The sequence below is a fragment of the Podarcis melisellensis genome, assembly GCF_964234715.1.
Source record: "Podarcis melisellensis genome assembly, chromosome: 13".
Lineage (NCBI taxonomy): Eukaryota > Metazoa > Chordata > Lepidosauria > Squamata > Lacertidae > Podarcis > Podarcis melisellensis.
The window spans coordinates 8,011,619-8,028,097 of record NC_138545.1 but is presented as its reverse complement, the minus strand read 5'-3'; the positions used below and the strand labels follow the sequence as shown (position 1 = coordinate 8,028,097).

The 16,479-nt window shown below is 41.9% G+C and overlaps 1 protein-coding gene and 1 long non-coding RNA gene across 4 annotated transcripts in view; both read left to right on the top strand.

The window, feature by feature from the left end:
• The window catches only part of LOC309355683 (uncharacterized protein), a 282,572-nt gene that overhangs the window by 254,696 nt on the left and 11,397 nt on the right, over positions 1–16,479 (top strand). For 2 of the 3 annotated variants that reach the window (XM_081886700.1, XM_081886702.1), the window contains 4 exons: positions 9,244–9,549; positions 12,904–13,239; positions 13,906–14,229; positions 15,365–15,685. In XM_081886700.1, the coding sequence (XP_081742826.1) occupies positions 9,244–9,549; positions 12,904–13,239; positions 13,906–14,229; positions 15,365–15,685 (1,287 nt within the window). Of the gene's footprint in view, positions 1–4,730; positions 4,748–6,931; positions 7,017–9,243; positions 9,550–12,903; positions 13,240–13,905; positions 14,230–15,364; positions 15,686–16,479 lie in introns of those variants that run through there. The other variant, XM_081886701.1, reaches the window with a different exon arrangement.
• LOC309354665 lies at positions 3,018–4,580 on the top strand. The gene is made up of 2 exons (XR_014162371.1): positions 3,018–3,615; positions 4,105–4,580. It is a non-coding gene; the product is annotated as an uncharacterized lncRNA (long non-coding RNA).

Here is a 16,479-nt window from a genome sequence, read left to right as displayed (position 1 = left end):
AGTTTGCACTGCAAGTACTGACATTGCAATCGTACTTCCCCTCCCAAACTCCTGCCACTGACTGCCTTGATCTTTGATCCCCTAGCTTTTTATTCCATCTCTTCATCTCCCTATTAAAATAAACATCCCAACAACTCCTTCTTCTAAATTGTTCTATCCCTACATCTGGGGTGGAAAATAGCAGGTTAAGAAAGTTAGGTGCCACCTATTCTTATAGCTAATGACATTGATTTTCCAGCTCCAGCATTGTGTAATTTAGAGTCATTCTCAACTCAGCCTCCCCCTGGCATCTTAAAAACAGAAGGAAAACACTCTGTACATGCAGGAGTTGCCCTGTACAACTTTTTTTAAAAAAATGATATGAGCAAGGGGATGCATCATTCACTGGGTGTTCACAAGCAACCACCTATATCCACACTTGATACTTGGTGAAGAAGTCACTAAGAGTGATTTCAGAGAGCATTTGAAACACACACGCAAGGTATTTGATGAGATCCGTCATTTTAATATTGACATACTGGTGCAAAATATATGAATATCTGAGGCTACACATATAATGCACAACATGTTGTGGACTTAAGTTCAGTCGGTCTGCAAAAGCTGATTCAGTTTATCTTGATTTTTGACTGAGAATTTAAAACAAAAGGCTGAAGGCAATAGCAAAACGTGTACATATAAATAATCATGTGACTGGGTGATAGCAAGGCATCGCTTCCATTTGGGTTCCCCACAGTACAAGTTTATCAAGTAGCAAATAGCCAATACCTTACATCAATGATGATAATGATCGCAACCACCACCACCAAGGTAGTCTCCCACATGTCAATGGATGACATTGAGGGGTTCTCTTGAAGACACTCGGGTGCATATCTAGCAACAAAGTTCCACAGTTAATCTATAACTTTAGAAACAGAGCATTAAATAAACAGTTCATAAATCACTTAATTCATCAAGACTCTTGCTGATGAAAGAATCTCGAGCTCTAGTGACATAAGTAGTAATCTCATCCATTACTACAAAGTAGTAACACTTTTGTAATCATTAGTTTTTGAGGGTGAAAGCTACGTTGAAACTGTTGACACAGATACACATCTGTGGACTACATTCTCTTTGGCCAGTTCAAATCTTCCGCCACCAATATGGAGAGCAGCAATCACTTACAGGATCAAATAAATGATGGGAGGCACACAGAAGTGCTGCTTCTCTTGAATCTCTGCATCCTATTCTAAAAGCATCCCTCCAATACTGATGGCCATTGGGCGGCCATTACACCTCATTTAGATTAAGGACCCTGGAAGCATCCTCTGCCATTGATTTTTGGCTAGTGGGAGCTAGGGGGAGAATGAGGACAGAAACAAGTTCCCCATTTGAAGGAATAAGTCATCCTTACACTATATATTCTTCCTTCTCTCTCAAACCCACGGGGAGGAATGCTTGGCTATGACAAAGACAAACACATCTTCAGTTGCCTCATTCATGTTCCATTAAATGAAGACCAACAGGCACCAGGATGCAGAAGTCCCCCTTTACCATCCATACTGTTTCCCATTCCTTCCTAGCAATGGCAAGCTGTGGAATAAGGTTGAGCCAAAATCCCATTCTTGAGCCATTCCACAGCAAGGTGGGAGGTCTTCCACCTTTTATATTGTTGAGTTGCAACCCAGTTACCACATTGGAGAGGCTCAATGAATGGGTTATATTTATACTCAATTTCCTTTCGTATTTGGTATAAGTAGTCACCACTCTCCAATTTTATTTTTTTATTTTATTTTTACCAACAACCAAAACACAAACAGTGAAAACAAACAGTGAAACCCCCCAGGCAGCTGATACACTGGATATACATAATCAATGATAACATATTCAAATCAGCTATATTAACAATTTTATTTAACTTAACACTCCTCCCTCCACAAGGTTTATTTAACTTTTAACATTTTAATTGCCCCAAGTTGTTCAAACCTGCCCAAATAATTCAATATCTTCTCAAACCAATCCTCCTCCTTCTCACTGACCTTAAACCCTTTCATTTTATGTATCTTCACAGTTAGATATTCTAAGATTATAATATTTTTCAATTTTTCCCTCCATTGGTTCACCCCTAGCCATTCTGCATTATTCCAATCACTCACTATAACCTGTCTAGCTGCAATTACCATCAATTTTACCCATTTACATTCCTCTTTTGTTTCTAACTTGGTGCTACTGAGACTAATAAGAACGATTAATTGAGATATTTCCACCTTCCTATCCACAATTCCTGATATTTCTATACCAATCTGTTTCCAGAATTCATTAACTACAATCCCACCACATATCTGTACGTTCCCATCACTCCACATTTCCTCCAACAATTGTTACTTCCAGATTTTGTAATATGATATAACCTTACAGGTGTGTAATACCATTTTTACCACCTCTCTCCAAGATTTAGATGACATATAATCAACCACTGTTTGCATTACATATGTTTGTAACCAGGGGTGAATCCAAAGGAAATCCATAAAATGAAATGATCTTGGCTCTCTCTCTCTCTCTCTCTCTCTCTCTCTCTCTCTCACACACACACACACACACACACACACACACACACACACACGTGGACATTCATGTGTGAATACACATAAAATATGACAAGCTGGTAGCCCAGAAGATCTAAGTTTAGTCCTCAGTCCCAATCTCATTGAGCATCTTTGGGCAAACCACTTTATTTCACATCATGACTGACCCAGAGTTGTGATAATAAATGAGATACTAATTGTAAAGTCCTTTGTAGGCTTAGAACTGCTACATGAAATGCTAAAATACTGCTGCCAGGGTGGGGCCTCAGTCTAAGCTGTGTGTGTGCCTGGAAGGTGAAAAATAAAATAAAATGCTAAAATAACTCACAATAATTGTAGAAAACAATCATCTAATGAGTGACACATAAAAGTAATGAATGAGACATAAACTCCCACACAGGGATATCCCCAAAATGAGAAAGTTATTATCAAATTCATGAGGGCTTAACAGGGTTCGTTTGTGACAGCTCATTCCCCATTCATTAAGTAGGCATTTCTATGCAGATCTCATTTAAAAAAAAATAATCGATGGCTCCAAGAAGCATGAATTCAACTCTTTGGGCAGGAGCTCACTTTAGTTGCTTTGCCATTTTGCCCCCCCTAGCAGCATGCAATCACCTGTAACCTTCATTCCTGTGAATTTACATAGATAGATATGTAGGTAGATCTTTAATTTGCACCCCTCATTCATACCGCAAATGCAGAATTCTGGTGTGCCTGAGGCACCACTAAGCAATGATTTGTCACTTGCTTGAAAATCACTACCTAAAAACAGAACTTTCCTGCCTCCCAAATCATCTCTTTCCCATTTTCCCCCAAGGTCCTCAGCCCTCACCTTGTTTGTGCAACATTCTCTTGCTCTCTGTGTCATTTAGCTGCAATAAGAAATCACCATCCAGAAAGTGCTGACTTCCGTGTATTGTCCAAAGTTTACCTAGATGGGATCGTGGACGTCGACGATGAGGAGTTCCAAAACATCTCATCCATCCTTTCCACTTTCATCATCCTTTTTCTCGTGAGCCTGTTCTACAGTGCCACTGTGACCGTCATAAAGGTAAAAACAAATGGAAGGCAGTGTACTAAAGTGAAACAGGTGATAGCCATTCTCTTATACTAAGTGGAACTGGGAGGGCAAGAGGGCCAGCAGGCTTCACAAGAGCAGGCCAGAACAAGCTCCAAGGACAGGCGCCATTTTGTGAAACCATTCGGCAAGTCAAACTTCAGTCAGTAGCTGGTGCTCACTTGTTCTCTACTTTGTTGCCTGTCCACTTCCCTCTCCGTTCTCTTCCACCATGGCTTCTCTCCCAACCTTCATTCCTCAGCTGCTCTTCTCCACTACATCTCAGCTTCTTCCCCATCTCCCCCACTCCCACTATTGCTCTTTCCTCTCACCCTTTATTTCATGAGCCCAGCATTCTCTGACATCATTGGGGTAGGGGTTGGGCGTAGTCCACATTACACAGGATGAGAGGCTGCAAAAGGGTAGGTCCTTGCATGATGCACTTCTTCAGTAGCGAAATTAGTTCTTCTTTCCCAATTCCAGGTGAAATAGCAGCGTGAAGGGTCTTCTGGCAACAGACAGCGACTTCTCTATTCACCAGCAACATACCAATAATAAAGGACTTGACTTCTTTGTCCACTTTTGGAGAAGAAGGAAGGATGCAAGCCTTTCCGTCTTGCTTTGCATCATGACCTCAGGATACTCATTGGCTTGAACTAGATTTAGACCCACTGTTTACATTTTAGAGCTATGGTGCAATTTTGCTTCACTTTTCTGAGTGTATATGTGTGTTTTCCAGCATCTCTTTGGTAGTCATGTTTTATTTCAGCTATAGTTGTATACATAGTTGTATGTGAATATTGCACTTTTAACTTTCTTTTTTTTCCTTTTTCTTTCTTTTTTGCACTTTTAACTTTCAACAGACAAGGAATCATTGCACAATATGTACCGACTAGAATGTTTCTCATTTATATCATGATTGCTATGTAATACTGCAATAAAGATATATTCTTCACTGACACAGCTTCTTGCTTGTAAATTATTACTGTTGCTGTAGTTGCTACCTATACAGTAATTATGATGTAATTATGACTGAATCCCAAGACACTATTTCAACCAGAGGCAGTAATGGACAGTTTATTGATGAAATTATTTTGAAAGAGCTAACTAGATTTCAAGACGGCAGGTGTGCTTCCCGCATTAGATATTGGAAGGTTGTTAGTGCTTACTTTAGAGGGAGACTCCTTAGTCACTACGAAACTATGTTTAGGGTGGAAAGCAATAGAATGTGAAGATGCTGTTGAAAGGCAAATGAAATGAGAAATGGTAGACCTTGCAGGGCGGGAAGCCAAAGGACCATATTGTCATCTTAGCCACTCTTGGGGAAGGCTTTCTTTTTTGATTTGGTGAGGGTTCCATTTTGAATAGAGGAGCCATGAAAGTGAAGTTGTAGGTCTGTGGGGCTGACAAGTTATGTTGACCCAGTCTCCATCTTGTAGTACATAAGAAGACAATTCCTAGAGGTGGTTAGAAGAGTTTGGATTTGATATCCCGCTTTATCACTACCTGAAGGAGTCTCAAAGTGGCTAACAATCTTCTTTCCCTTCCTCTCCCACAACAAACACTCTGTGAGGTGAGTGGGGCTGAGAGACTTCAGAGAAGTGTGACTAGTCCAAGGTCACCCAGCAGCTGCATGTGGAGGAGCGGAGACATGAACCCGGTTCACCAGATTACGAGTCTATGGCTCGTCTATGGTTAAGAGTGGTAGACTTGTAATCTGGTGAACCGGGTTCGCGTCTCCGATCCTCCACATGCAGCTGTTGGGTGACCTTGGGCTAGTCACACTTCTTTGAAGTCTCTCAGCCCCACTCACCTCACAAAGTGTTTGTTGTGGGAGAGGAAGGGAAAGGAGAATGTTAACTGCTTTGAGACTCTTTTGGGTAGTGATAAAGCGGGATATCAAATCCAAGCTCTTCTTCTTCTTCCACACCAGTGCCAGCAAGATGTCCCAAGAAGAACAATTAGATTCATCTCACCCACTCTCTTTCCTCTTCCCTTCCTTCCTTTCCTCTGTCTCTTCCTTCCTCCCTCTGGCTCCAACATTGTCTCTTTCTTGTTTACCTTTGATCACTGCCCAGCTGACCACAAACACCTCTCAGCTAAGCAAAGCGAGCCTTTGCCCCCCTCTTTCTCCCTCCACCCTGCTTCCTTCTCTCACAAGACCCAGGTAAAGCAAAAGAGTGGGGCAGGGAAAGAGAAGGAACTTTGAAAAATGTCTAGTAGTACTCATGTGGTCACAACCAGCCCCTGCCACAGAACCTTCCTTTCGTCAAGGGCAAAGGGGAGGGGGAGGGAATGGGCACACCAAGAAAGGAGGGGTAGATTAGAAGGGAGGGCAATATTTGAACAGCTCCATTAAAACACACATGCAGGAAAACCCCAACAACTCAGCCAGACTCTGGGAAAATGAGTGGGGCAGAGGAGGAGGGGGAGGGGGAACAGCATGAGAAATCTGGAGTCGAACGGGTGCAAGAGTTACTTTTGGGGGGGCAGCCAGTGCTTTTTTTCTTAAAAAATGTTTAGGGGTACTCTCGTTTTCCTACTCATATTGAAATACTGGGGCCAAACTTAGATTCACAAAATGTTTAGGGGTATGCGTACCAAGTCTGTAAAGCTGGATTGTGGGGCCTTGAAACAGCTGCTATTGGTTTGTGTACTCCTCTTGAATTGCATGGCCTTCCCTTTAGGAAAAGGGATTTTTGCGACATAAAGCATGTGACAACTGTGGGACACAGGGATGCGTCCAGTTTTCTTCCTGCCAAAATTCAGTCCACAGTCACACTCTATAAATAATCTTAATTATTTATTTAAATAGTAGCTTTGATGTGGGCTTCCTAAAATCTGTGGGGCTCCTCAGAGACTCATCAGAGGGGTTGTAATCAGAAGACCGATAATAGTGCGCATACTCTCCTTAAATGCAGTTTATCTGGAATGGGTAGAAGCAGAGAACTAGTGCATGTTTTCTGGAGTACAGGTGGGTGGATATTAAGCTTGTGGGATCTACCTTATTATCACTAGGTCCCTGAGATGCACTAACCAGAGCATGGTGCAAAAGATACAGAATTAAAGAACTCTGAACCAAGGAACTGCTTTTGTATATAAGAACTCAACAGAGCTTGTAGTTCTTTCACACAAAAAGCTACTTTCGGGTTTCTATAAGCGTTATTTCCTTCAACAATATAATTCGTATTTTGTTCCTGCTATTCTTATGCAATTGGGAGTCAGAAATCTTTGCCATTCTGCTGCAAGTTGCTCACTGATCTGCCGGTAGATCAAGATTTAGGGTACCTTCTGCCCACTTCTGTTCTAGGGTACACTCTCAATTCATGCAGGGCAGTAGAATGAACCAACAGACTCTAAGAGACAGAGAAGAATGGCCTAATAGACAGCTCCCCGTGAATATTAGAAATACAACCCTAGATCCTGGGCCCATTTAATCATGATTTTGGGTACAATATAGATCTGAAAGAGTGGGAAAATTTATGGAAAGTAAATTGGAAATTCACGGCATGTTACATGTTGAGGGAAAACTTTCAAAAAATGTAGTAACGATGGTACCTGACTCCATGGAAGCTCTCCAAAATGTATTTAAAAATGTATCTAGTACTTGTTGGAGATGTAAAGAAGGAATCGGTACAATCTTCCATATGTGGTGGCTATGTAAAAAAATTTAAATCTTCTACAGTGGTACCTCGGGTTACATACGCTTCAGGTTACATATGCTTCAGGTTACAGACTCCGCTATGCCAGAAATAGTGCTTCAGGTTAAGAACTTTGCTTCAGGGTGAGAACAGAAATCGTGCTCCGGCGGTGCAGCAGCAACGGGAGGTCCCATTAGCTAAAGTGGTGCTTCAGGTTAAGAACAGTTTCAGGTTAAGAACGGACCTCCGGAACGAATTAAGTACTTAATCCAAGGTACCATTGTATATAAAACTCAAAAAAATGCTCAGGGCTTCGTTTGTAAAAAAAAAAAAAAACCAGAAGCCTTTTTAATTGGAATTACAGGACCAGCCATTCCTAGGAATGTAAGAGAAATATTTTTATATGCCACTGACGCTGCGAGAATTCTAATAGTGACTAATTGTAAAAGTGATTAAATCCCTTCAAGGTCAAAATGGTTACAGAAATAAGTTGAATATGCAGAGCTAGCTAAATTAACCAAAAATATGAAAGACAATTCAAAACAAGTATTTATTGCAAAATGGGACGTTTTCAAAGTTTATCTTAAGAACAATTGTGGTAGTATGAACTCGGTCGCTGCCTTTGAATAATATCTGTAGCTATATTAAGAAACAAGGACACAGGAGAAATAATACTTTATTGTAAAATGATCGGACAAGTTTATGCAACAAGTTAGTAAATATGAAATTAAGTATGGGGGGGGCAGGAAGTTAGATGTACTTAAAAAAGATTTATTGTCAAAATATGAGAGATTATTTTCTTTTTGTTAATTTTGTATCTTTGTAACAAATGACGTAAATGTATAGCTTTTTTGTGTTCTGTTGGTGCCTAAGGATAATAATAATTTTTTAAAAAGGAAATACAACCCTAAGTCCTATACAGTATTGGAAATGTCTTGTAGTCTTCAACACACTAGAGTTCTGTAGCAAAATGGCTTTCTGGTAAACTGAGGCACATATAATTTATGGAGGGTCATAGATTAATCCCATTTCTGTTATGAACTGAGTGGGAAGAGGAGCAATGAAGCTAACAGAGGAAGGTTTTGATGTGCCACATGGATTGTTGTTCCACCAGGTAATGTTTTGTGTGACCTCTGTAATGCTTAGCTGAAAATCAGGTTAAATCAAGCCATGTGCTGTGGTTCTGGACAAAAGGAAATATAGTGATATAGACGAGGATTGAGGAAGGATTACGGGGATGGAAACGGCATCACATGATGACTGAGAAAAGTTGTCTAAATGGGGCAAAATAAGATTTGTTGCTAGTATCAGGAATGCTGTCAGCGGCTCCTAGCTGGTTGCCCAAGAAAGTATAAAGACAAGGAAAAGTTTCTTACTGTCCTTTTCTATTTCAATCTTTATAGAGAGAGGCTATAGAACCCAGCCTCTTGGATAATGGCGTTGTCCCAAGTGAAACTCCACCCCAAACCCCCATCTCTCCCACTTCCTCATTCATCACTTCAACAGGTGCTACTATGTGCCCTCTGTCTTCGAGTTCTTTGCTCTCCTACTTTTAAGGCCCGCCGGTTTCTGGGAGATGGAGGGTGTGGAATGCTTTCTAATGACAACATGTCAGCCAGGTGTTGCTCTGGCTCTGACTGCTCATCTTCTCCCATGATTTCCCAACTTTCCCCCTCATCTGCCTCTGAGCTGTGACCTCCTGCAAACCCTTGTTGTAAATCTATACTGCCTTCCTCTTCCTCCTCCCTGGAAGGGTCAGGATGGGGAGGCGGTCTCCACCATTCCTCCTCTGCCCAGTCCCGGACAGCTAGACTGCTTTGAAAACTAAGAATGTGAAAACTTCTCTATGATTACTAGCAACAACAACATTAGGGGAAAAAACCCTATTGGAGCTTGTAAAAGCTTCTGTAGTGTAAACATAGATTTATTTCTGTCTTTTCGTATTCCCCATTACCTGCCCTCTCTTTTTGCTTTCCTATAGATCCACATGAAACTCCTTTGGTGTTCCCCCTGATGCCTTGCTGTGATTCCGACGAAAACAAGCCAGATGTAACCTTCGCCTGCCTTCTTGCTGCAAATATGATAAATTTTGCAACTATTGAGTGGCAACCCAGCAACAGTCAAGCAAAAACGTTCCCAGCAACACAGCAAAAAATAGGCAGCAGATTTTACAGTGCCAGTCAGCTGACAGTCCATTCAGAAGAACTTAAAACAAAATCTTATCAGTGCCTTGTGAACCAGAAGCCAGAAACGGGGGTACGACCATCAGCAACCATCCGCTACAGTGGTAAGATGTGGGATGGCAGGGCCGGGTGGGGGGCAAAAGCAGATTGTGGAATCTTAAAAAATGCCACACACAAACAAAGTCAGCTATTCTTTTGTTTTGTTTTTTTATAAGATATTTATTGAGATTTTACAAAAAAACAAAAGTTTACAGAGTAAAAAGAAAACATGTAAGAAGTAAAAAATACATTAAAAAGAAAAAAGAGGGGAAAAAATAAAAAAGAAAAATTACAAAATAAAAAGAAAAATTAAAAACAAATCCCTTTTTTTATAACTTTAAACTCATTTGCTTGTTTCGTTGACCTCCTCACACCTCCCCTTTTTGTATTCCCATTTACATAATCAAATCAGCAAATCCTTACCTTCTTTCATTTATCTTAACTCTAAATCTTAACATATTATAACTATATATTATCATATATTATCAATCCATTTTTACATAATTCTTGTTGACTTTGTTGCTAATGCCACTTATTTTCAATCTAACATCATTTTAACATTCATTGATTTTACAATATTTCCGCAAATAGTCTTTAAATTTCTTCCAATCTTCTTCCACCAGCTCTTCTCCCAGGTCTCGGATTCTGCCAGTCATTTCCGCCAATTCCATATAGTCCATCACCTCAAAGTCAGCTATTCTTTTGAGCCAATTGTACCCATGTTTTTTAATTCACCTCAGCATTTTTTAAAAAAACAAAAAACAAAACTGGCCACCATGTTAAAAAAAGTCATAATTTTTAAAATCTGAATCTAATACAGATTATAAAACAAAGTTGGAAATGTGAAGTCAACAAAAACTGAAAGCTGCAGAAATAGAATGCACTAATTAGGGAAGGCATGGGAGAAACAGCTTCAACATACACTGAAAGCATAACAGCGTTAGGGCTTCTGTCATTGCGTGTCGAGGTCCCCATGACACCCCCCAATAAAACACAATTGACACATAATTTTAGTTTAAGGTTTTTGGCATAATTTTGGCCACAACTTTATTAAAATTACAAGCAATGTGGGTGGTTGCTTAGGCATTGGTTGCGACTATCTGACCCCGCACGGGGACAGACTGACATTCGCACGCCCATGAAGTCAGAAAGGAGAAAAACATTTTGGGGAGAGAGACGGGACTGGGAACCATGCCTCACCTCTCCCCAAATGCTCCCAGGGGCTCTTGCACGACCCTAGCCCCTTGACAGGAGCATGGACAAAAGCATGGCGAACCCCCGGGTTCCTTTAATGGAAAACCCCTGCAGCAGCAGCACTTTGGGGGGGGGGCAGGCACAGCCAATCCATACCCCTCCACCGACCAATTCCAAAACCAATGCCTAACCGCAACATTACAAGTTGTGGCGATTTGCTACGCAGTAGGCAAAAGCCAAATGGCACCAGCCAATCAGCCAAATGGACAAAATCCCTACCGGGCCCCTGCCCCCAAAGCACATGACCCCATGACAGGCATAGCAAGGTCAAGCGAACAACCTGAAAACAGGGAGGGAGGGTGGGTGTTCCGATCCGCGCAGCGAAAAGAGGAAGCTCAGCGCTGTGCACAGGATATTTAAGAGCTATGGCTGTCCATCATGAAATAGCAACATTTATATCTCCCCAGCAACAGGCAGCACAAAGATAATGGTGGCCAAACTCTGTTTTGCCCAGCAACAGTGGGTGTCTGGCTAGTTCCCACCGCAACATGTGCTCTTAGAACCATAGAATCATAGATCTGGGCTGCATCAATAGGAGTATAGCATCTAGATCAAGGGAAGTAATAGTGCCACTGTATTCTGCTCTGGTCAGACCTCACCTGGAGTACTGTGTCCAGTTCTGGGTACCACAGTTCAAGAAGGACACTGACAAACTGGAACATGTCCAGAGGAGGGCAACCAAAATGGTCAAAGGCCTGGAAACGATGCCTTATGAGGAACGGCTAAGGGAGCTGGGCATGTTTAGCCTAGAGAAGCGGAGGTTAAGGGGTGATGTGATAGCCATGTTCAAATATATAAACGGATGTCACATAGAGGAGGGAGAAAGGTTGTTTTCTGCTGCTCCAGAGAAGCGGACACGGAGCAATGGTTCCAAACTACAAGAAAGAAGATTCCACCTAAACATTAGGAAGAACTTCCTGACAGTAAGAGCTGTTCGACAGTGGAATTTGCTGCCAAGTAGTGTGGTGGAGTCTCCTTCTTTGGAGGTCTTTAAGCAGAGGCTTGACAACCATATGTCAGGAGTGCTCTGATGGTGTTTCCTGCTTGGCAGGGGGTTGGACTCGATGGCCCTTGTGGTCTCTTCCAACTCTATGATTCTCATGAAGGAGAACACGCTTTTCCAAGAAAGAGCATTCCAGGGAACTGGTTCAACAAAGCTAAAAGCACATCCTTCAGTCACAACATGCTTTATCACATTCTGCCATGTTGGCAACCATGATGTGACAGAAAGCAACCACCGTTAAGCTGACATTCCAGCCTTCCCAATACATTTTCAGTCAACTTTATAAAATGCTCATGTGAAGCATACAATTGGCATTATTAGCATGGGCATTTGAAAGATGAACCTGCCCCCTTTGAGAGCCAGAAGATGTTTGACATTAAATACAGGGATTATGGTTTTGTGCATCCTTTTTAAAAACAATATAAAAATCAGCTACTGGAGGCTCCAAGAAACAGGTAACCTCTTCCTCCTGGAATGTGATCCAATTGAAAATTGTGCCCCCTCCCTTCTCCAGCTGCTATTTGGCATGAATTGGAAGCTACCACTGATGTCAATCTTATGTTCCCTCCCATGCGCAGTAGCAGCTTCAGCATGGGGTGATTTTGTCAGGATCACGGTCTGGAGGGAAATGATTAATCTCCTCTCTGTGTACACACCACATGCAAATCCTATTAGCCCACTTTCCCATGCTCCAGCAGCTGCTATTTAATATTTTTAAGAAGATGCACACAATATGAAAGAATGCACTTAATGTCGCACAGAGTTTCTCCCCAGATTTCCTCTTTTTCTCATGCTGTTTTTGAAAGGAAGGACACTTTTAAAATAGAAACCTAAACCCCAACTCTTGAGGTATGGAGGGCATTATGTGTTCTGATGTTGTTTTAAAGCACGGATGAGAACCTGTGTTCCTCCAGAGGTTGCTGAATTCTTACCCCCATCATCCTGACCATTGGGCCAGACTGACTGGTGCAGAGAGCAGTCAAACAGCATCTGAAGAACCACTGCTTCTCCACCCCTGTGTTAATACTTTCAGTTATGTTTTACTTGTTAGCATTTTCATAGTTTGTTTTTCTATCTTGCCTCATCTTATATAGGTTTTCTGTAGGCTTTCTTATACGAATTAATCCAGCAAACATAACAAAAATCTGCTCTCTGCTCTCAGATTGCACTCTACAAGCTCGAAAGCCAATCCAAGTTAACATCTTGACGCCCAGCTGCGGTGAGCAGGCCGCAGAGACCAGCCTAGACCTGGTATGCTTCCTCCAGAGCCTTGGCCCTGGGAAAGCCTATGTGGAATGGCTGAGGAATGGAGAAGTGGAGCTGGGCAGAGTGCAGGTGTCACTGGCACCGGACCAAGGGAAAAGCAGTAGCTACTCCAGATTTGTCCGACGGAATATCACCAAAGAGAGCTGGGACAGAGGGGACATCTACACATGTAAAGTGGCTCGATCAGGTCGTAGCCCGGACATCATAATGTACAACACCAGCAAGTGCCAGGGTAAGAACTACCAGCTCTTAAGGATAAGGGAATGATGGGTGGGTGGAGGTTATACATTATTACCAGGGGCTTGCCAGGATGTATGCAACAGAGCTATGTTATAAACAGCTTAAGACCAGGTCAACTAAAAGGGAGAGATTTTATTTATTTATTTATTTATTTATTTATTTATACATACATACATACATACATACATACATACCCAGTCCATCTGGCACCAGCACTTTGAATTGTGCTCAGAAATGTACTGGGAGTTAATGCAGGTCTTTCAGGACTGGTGTTATATGGTCTCAGCGGCCATATTGGGGGGGAAAGGTGATGGATATAATTGGCAAAGTAGACAAAGAGAATACAGATAGTTTCTCTCTACAGTCAAATCAATCCCAATAAAATTATGCCTAGATTTTACAAATGAAAAAAGTAAAAATGGGGAAACATTGTTTTATCCACATTTTACCTCAAAAAAAGGACATACATCCAATATTTGTATATGCAACAGCCCTTTCATATCTACTGATAAGCAAGACCCTCTGTATTTAATGGAGTTCGTTTCCAAGTAACTATGGACAGCTAGTGTTCGTTCCCATTTTGGGTGGGTGTGTTTTTTGCACATTCAAGGATTTTAAAGAATCTTTCCCAATCTCTGTATCTTACCCTCCTCTCCAGCCTGCTATGCTTCACTGCTAAAACCTACTGTCTCCATCATCAAGCCATCCTATAGAGACGTGGTTGAAGGGACAGCCAATGTTACTTGTGTTGTGGTTGGTTTTGGCCTTGAAAACATTGAAGTTACTTGGGATGTGGATGGCAAGCCCAGTACTATGGGTCAGAAGACCATGAGGGGAAAGGACGCCAGTAGAGAACAGGAGATTAAAAACACCCACACGATATCTTTGGAACAATGGAGAAAGGGTACCAGATTCACCTGCAAAGTGGCTGGAGGTTGCTATGAAGAAGTCATCAAACAATTAACAATCAAGAAAGAAACACGTAAGTATGGATGTCTAGGTCTGGCTGAATTTACTTCAACTCAGCTATCAAGTTCTCCTTCTGCTCTGATTACAAACTTTCTACATTATTACCTTTAAGGGCCAGTAATTGGCTGTGATTCTTCTTGGTGTTTGTGGCCTAACCACATAGTTCTGGTGCCTGCAGTGAGAAATCAGTGAGGCACCCACCTAATAATAATAATAATAATAATAATAATAATAATAATTTATTTCTTATACCTTGCCCATCTGACTTGGGTTACCTCAGACACTCTGGGTGGCTTCCAACACAATACAGAGGTGAATGGAAACAAAAAACAAACAAACAATGCATCAAACATTAAAAGCTTCCCGGAACAAGACCTTCAGATGCCTACGAAAAATCATATAGTTATTTAACATCTGATGGGAGGGCGTTCCACAGGGCAGGCCTGATTCCTGCCTGGTTCCCTGTAATTATAGTTCTAGCAATGAGGGAACCACCAGAAGGTCCTCAAACCTGGACCTCAGTGTCTGGGCTGAATGATGGGGTGGAGACAACTACAGTTCAAAAGCATACCAGTGCAAGTAGATAATAGGTACTGTACCACTGAGGTGGGAAGGTAAACGGAGTTTCCATGCACTCTGGCTTCCGTCATGGTGTTCTGTTGCACCAGAAGCGGTTTAGTCATGCTGGCCACATGACCCAGAAAGCTGTCTGTGGACAAATACCAGCTCCCTCGGCCTGAAAAGCGAGATGAGTGTCGTTCCTCATACTCAAATTCAACTGGACTTAACCATCCAGGGGGTCCTTTACCTTTACTCCTTCAGGTATACAGGACCAAAGCCATTTAGGACTTTAAAGTTCAACACCAACTCTTTGAATTGTGCTCAGAAACGCACTGGGAGCCAATGCAGATCTTTTAGAACCAGTGTTATATGGTCCCAGTGGCCACTCTCAGTCACCAGTCTAGGAGCTGCATTGTGGATTGTTTTAATTGGTTTATGAGTCTCTCTCACATGCACAAACCATGTGTGTGTGTGTGAGAGAGAGAGAGAGAGGGAGAGAGGGAGAGAGAGAAATTGTCCTGAGCAAGTCTGCTAGCACAAATCTAGGCACTTCATTAATAATGATAGTCTCCGTCTTTTGAATTTAGAAACCATGGAGCCCTCCATCACTGTTTCGAAAGCCAACTTTGACGTCTCACTCCAGAGTACTGTGGCCCTGATTCTTGTATGCAATGTGAATGGGTTTTCCCCAGAGGAAATTAGCATCTCATGGAAGAAGGACAACAATATCCTGAATGAAACACTGTATGACAACGGACCAGTGACACCAGCTGGGAAGGGGTACACCACTTACAGCATCCTTAAAATTGGCAGAGACGAAGCAGGGGGGAAGGGCGGCAGCTACAGCTGTGTGGTCCACCATTCCTCGTCCAACCAGCCACTCACTAAGAGTGAAAAGGTACCCATTGGTAAGTGAATCTCCCAAGGTGGGTGCTGAGGTTGCAAAGATCAGTCAGGCTCTTTGTATGAATGATAACCTTCTAACACTTTCCTCTCTAGAGAAGGTTGCATTTTTTAGTAGGTCACATCATTCTTGGGTGGGTGGGGGACACACACATGGTCATAGCTAGGAGATAGACGCACCAAAGCTAAGAAAGGCCTGTTCACAGGAAAAGGTCTTGTTCCTTTCCCTTATCTCTAAATACTGTAAGTTGCTATATTTGTTTAAAAAGCCCTAACAAGTGACCTGCTGGGAGCCTGAAGGGCCCTGCCCTGCTACTATCCACCTGGCTTGGGGTGGGGCCTGACATGCTCCAAAAAGGAGTGCTGCTGCTGCTGCTGCTGGGAGGGCTCTGTTTTTATTGTTTGGTTTTTTTAAAAAAAATGCTTTTATTTTTTTATCTATGTCGTTTTAAATTGTGATTGATATTAATGCTGTATTCTTAGTTTTAGATTTTATGATTTATGTGGAAATTGCTTTCCATTTGGTTGTGTGCTTTTTTGATGTGTTTTATTTATTGTTTATGACTTTTGTTATGTTGGTAATTGTGCAAATCTCGTCATGTTGTAAGCCGCCTTGAGCGTTGTTTTAACTATGGAAAGGCGGCATACAAATAAAATGATGAATGAATGAATGAAAAGTAGGGTATGGTAAGAAGTTTGGGATTCGGTACAAGGGTTCTTCTGCCATTGCAGATTTCACACTGTACACTAATGCAACCAGTGTTACATCAGTGCAACACTACAGTTGGGATGTAGCCAC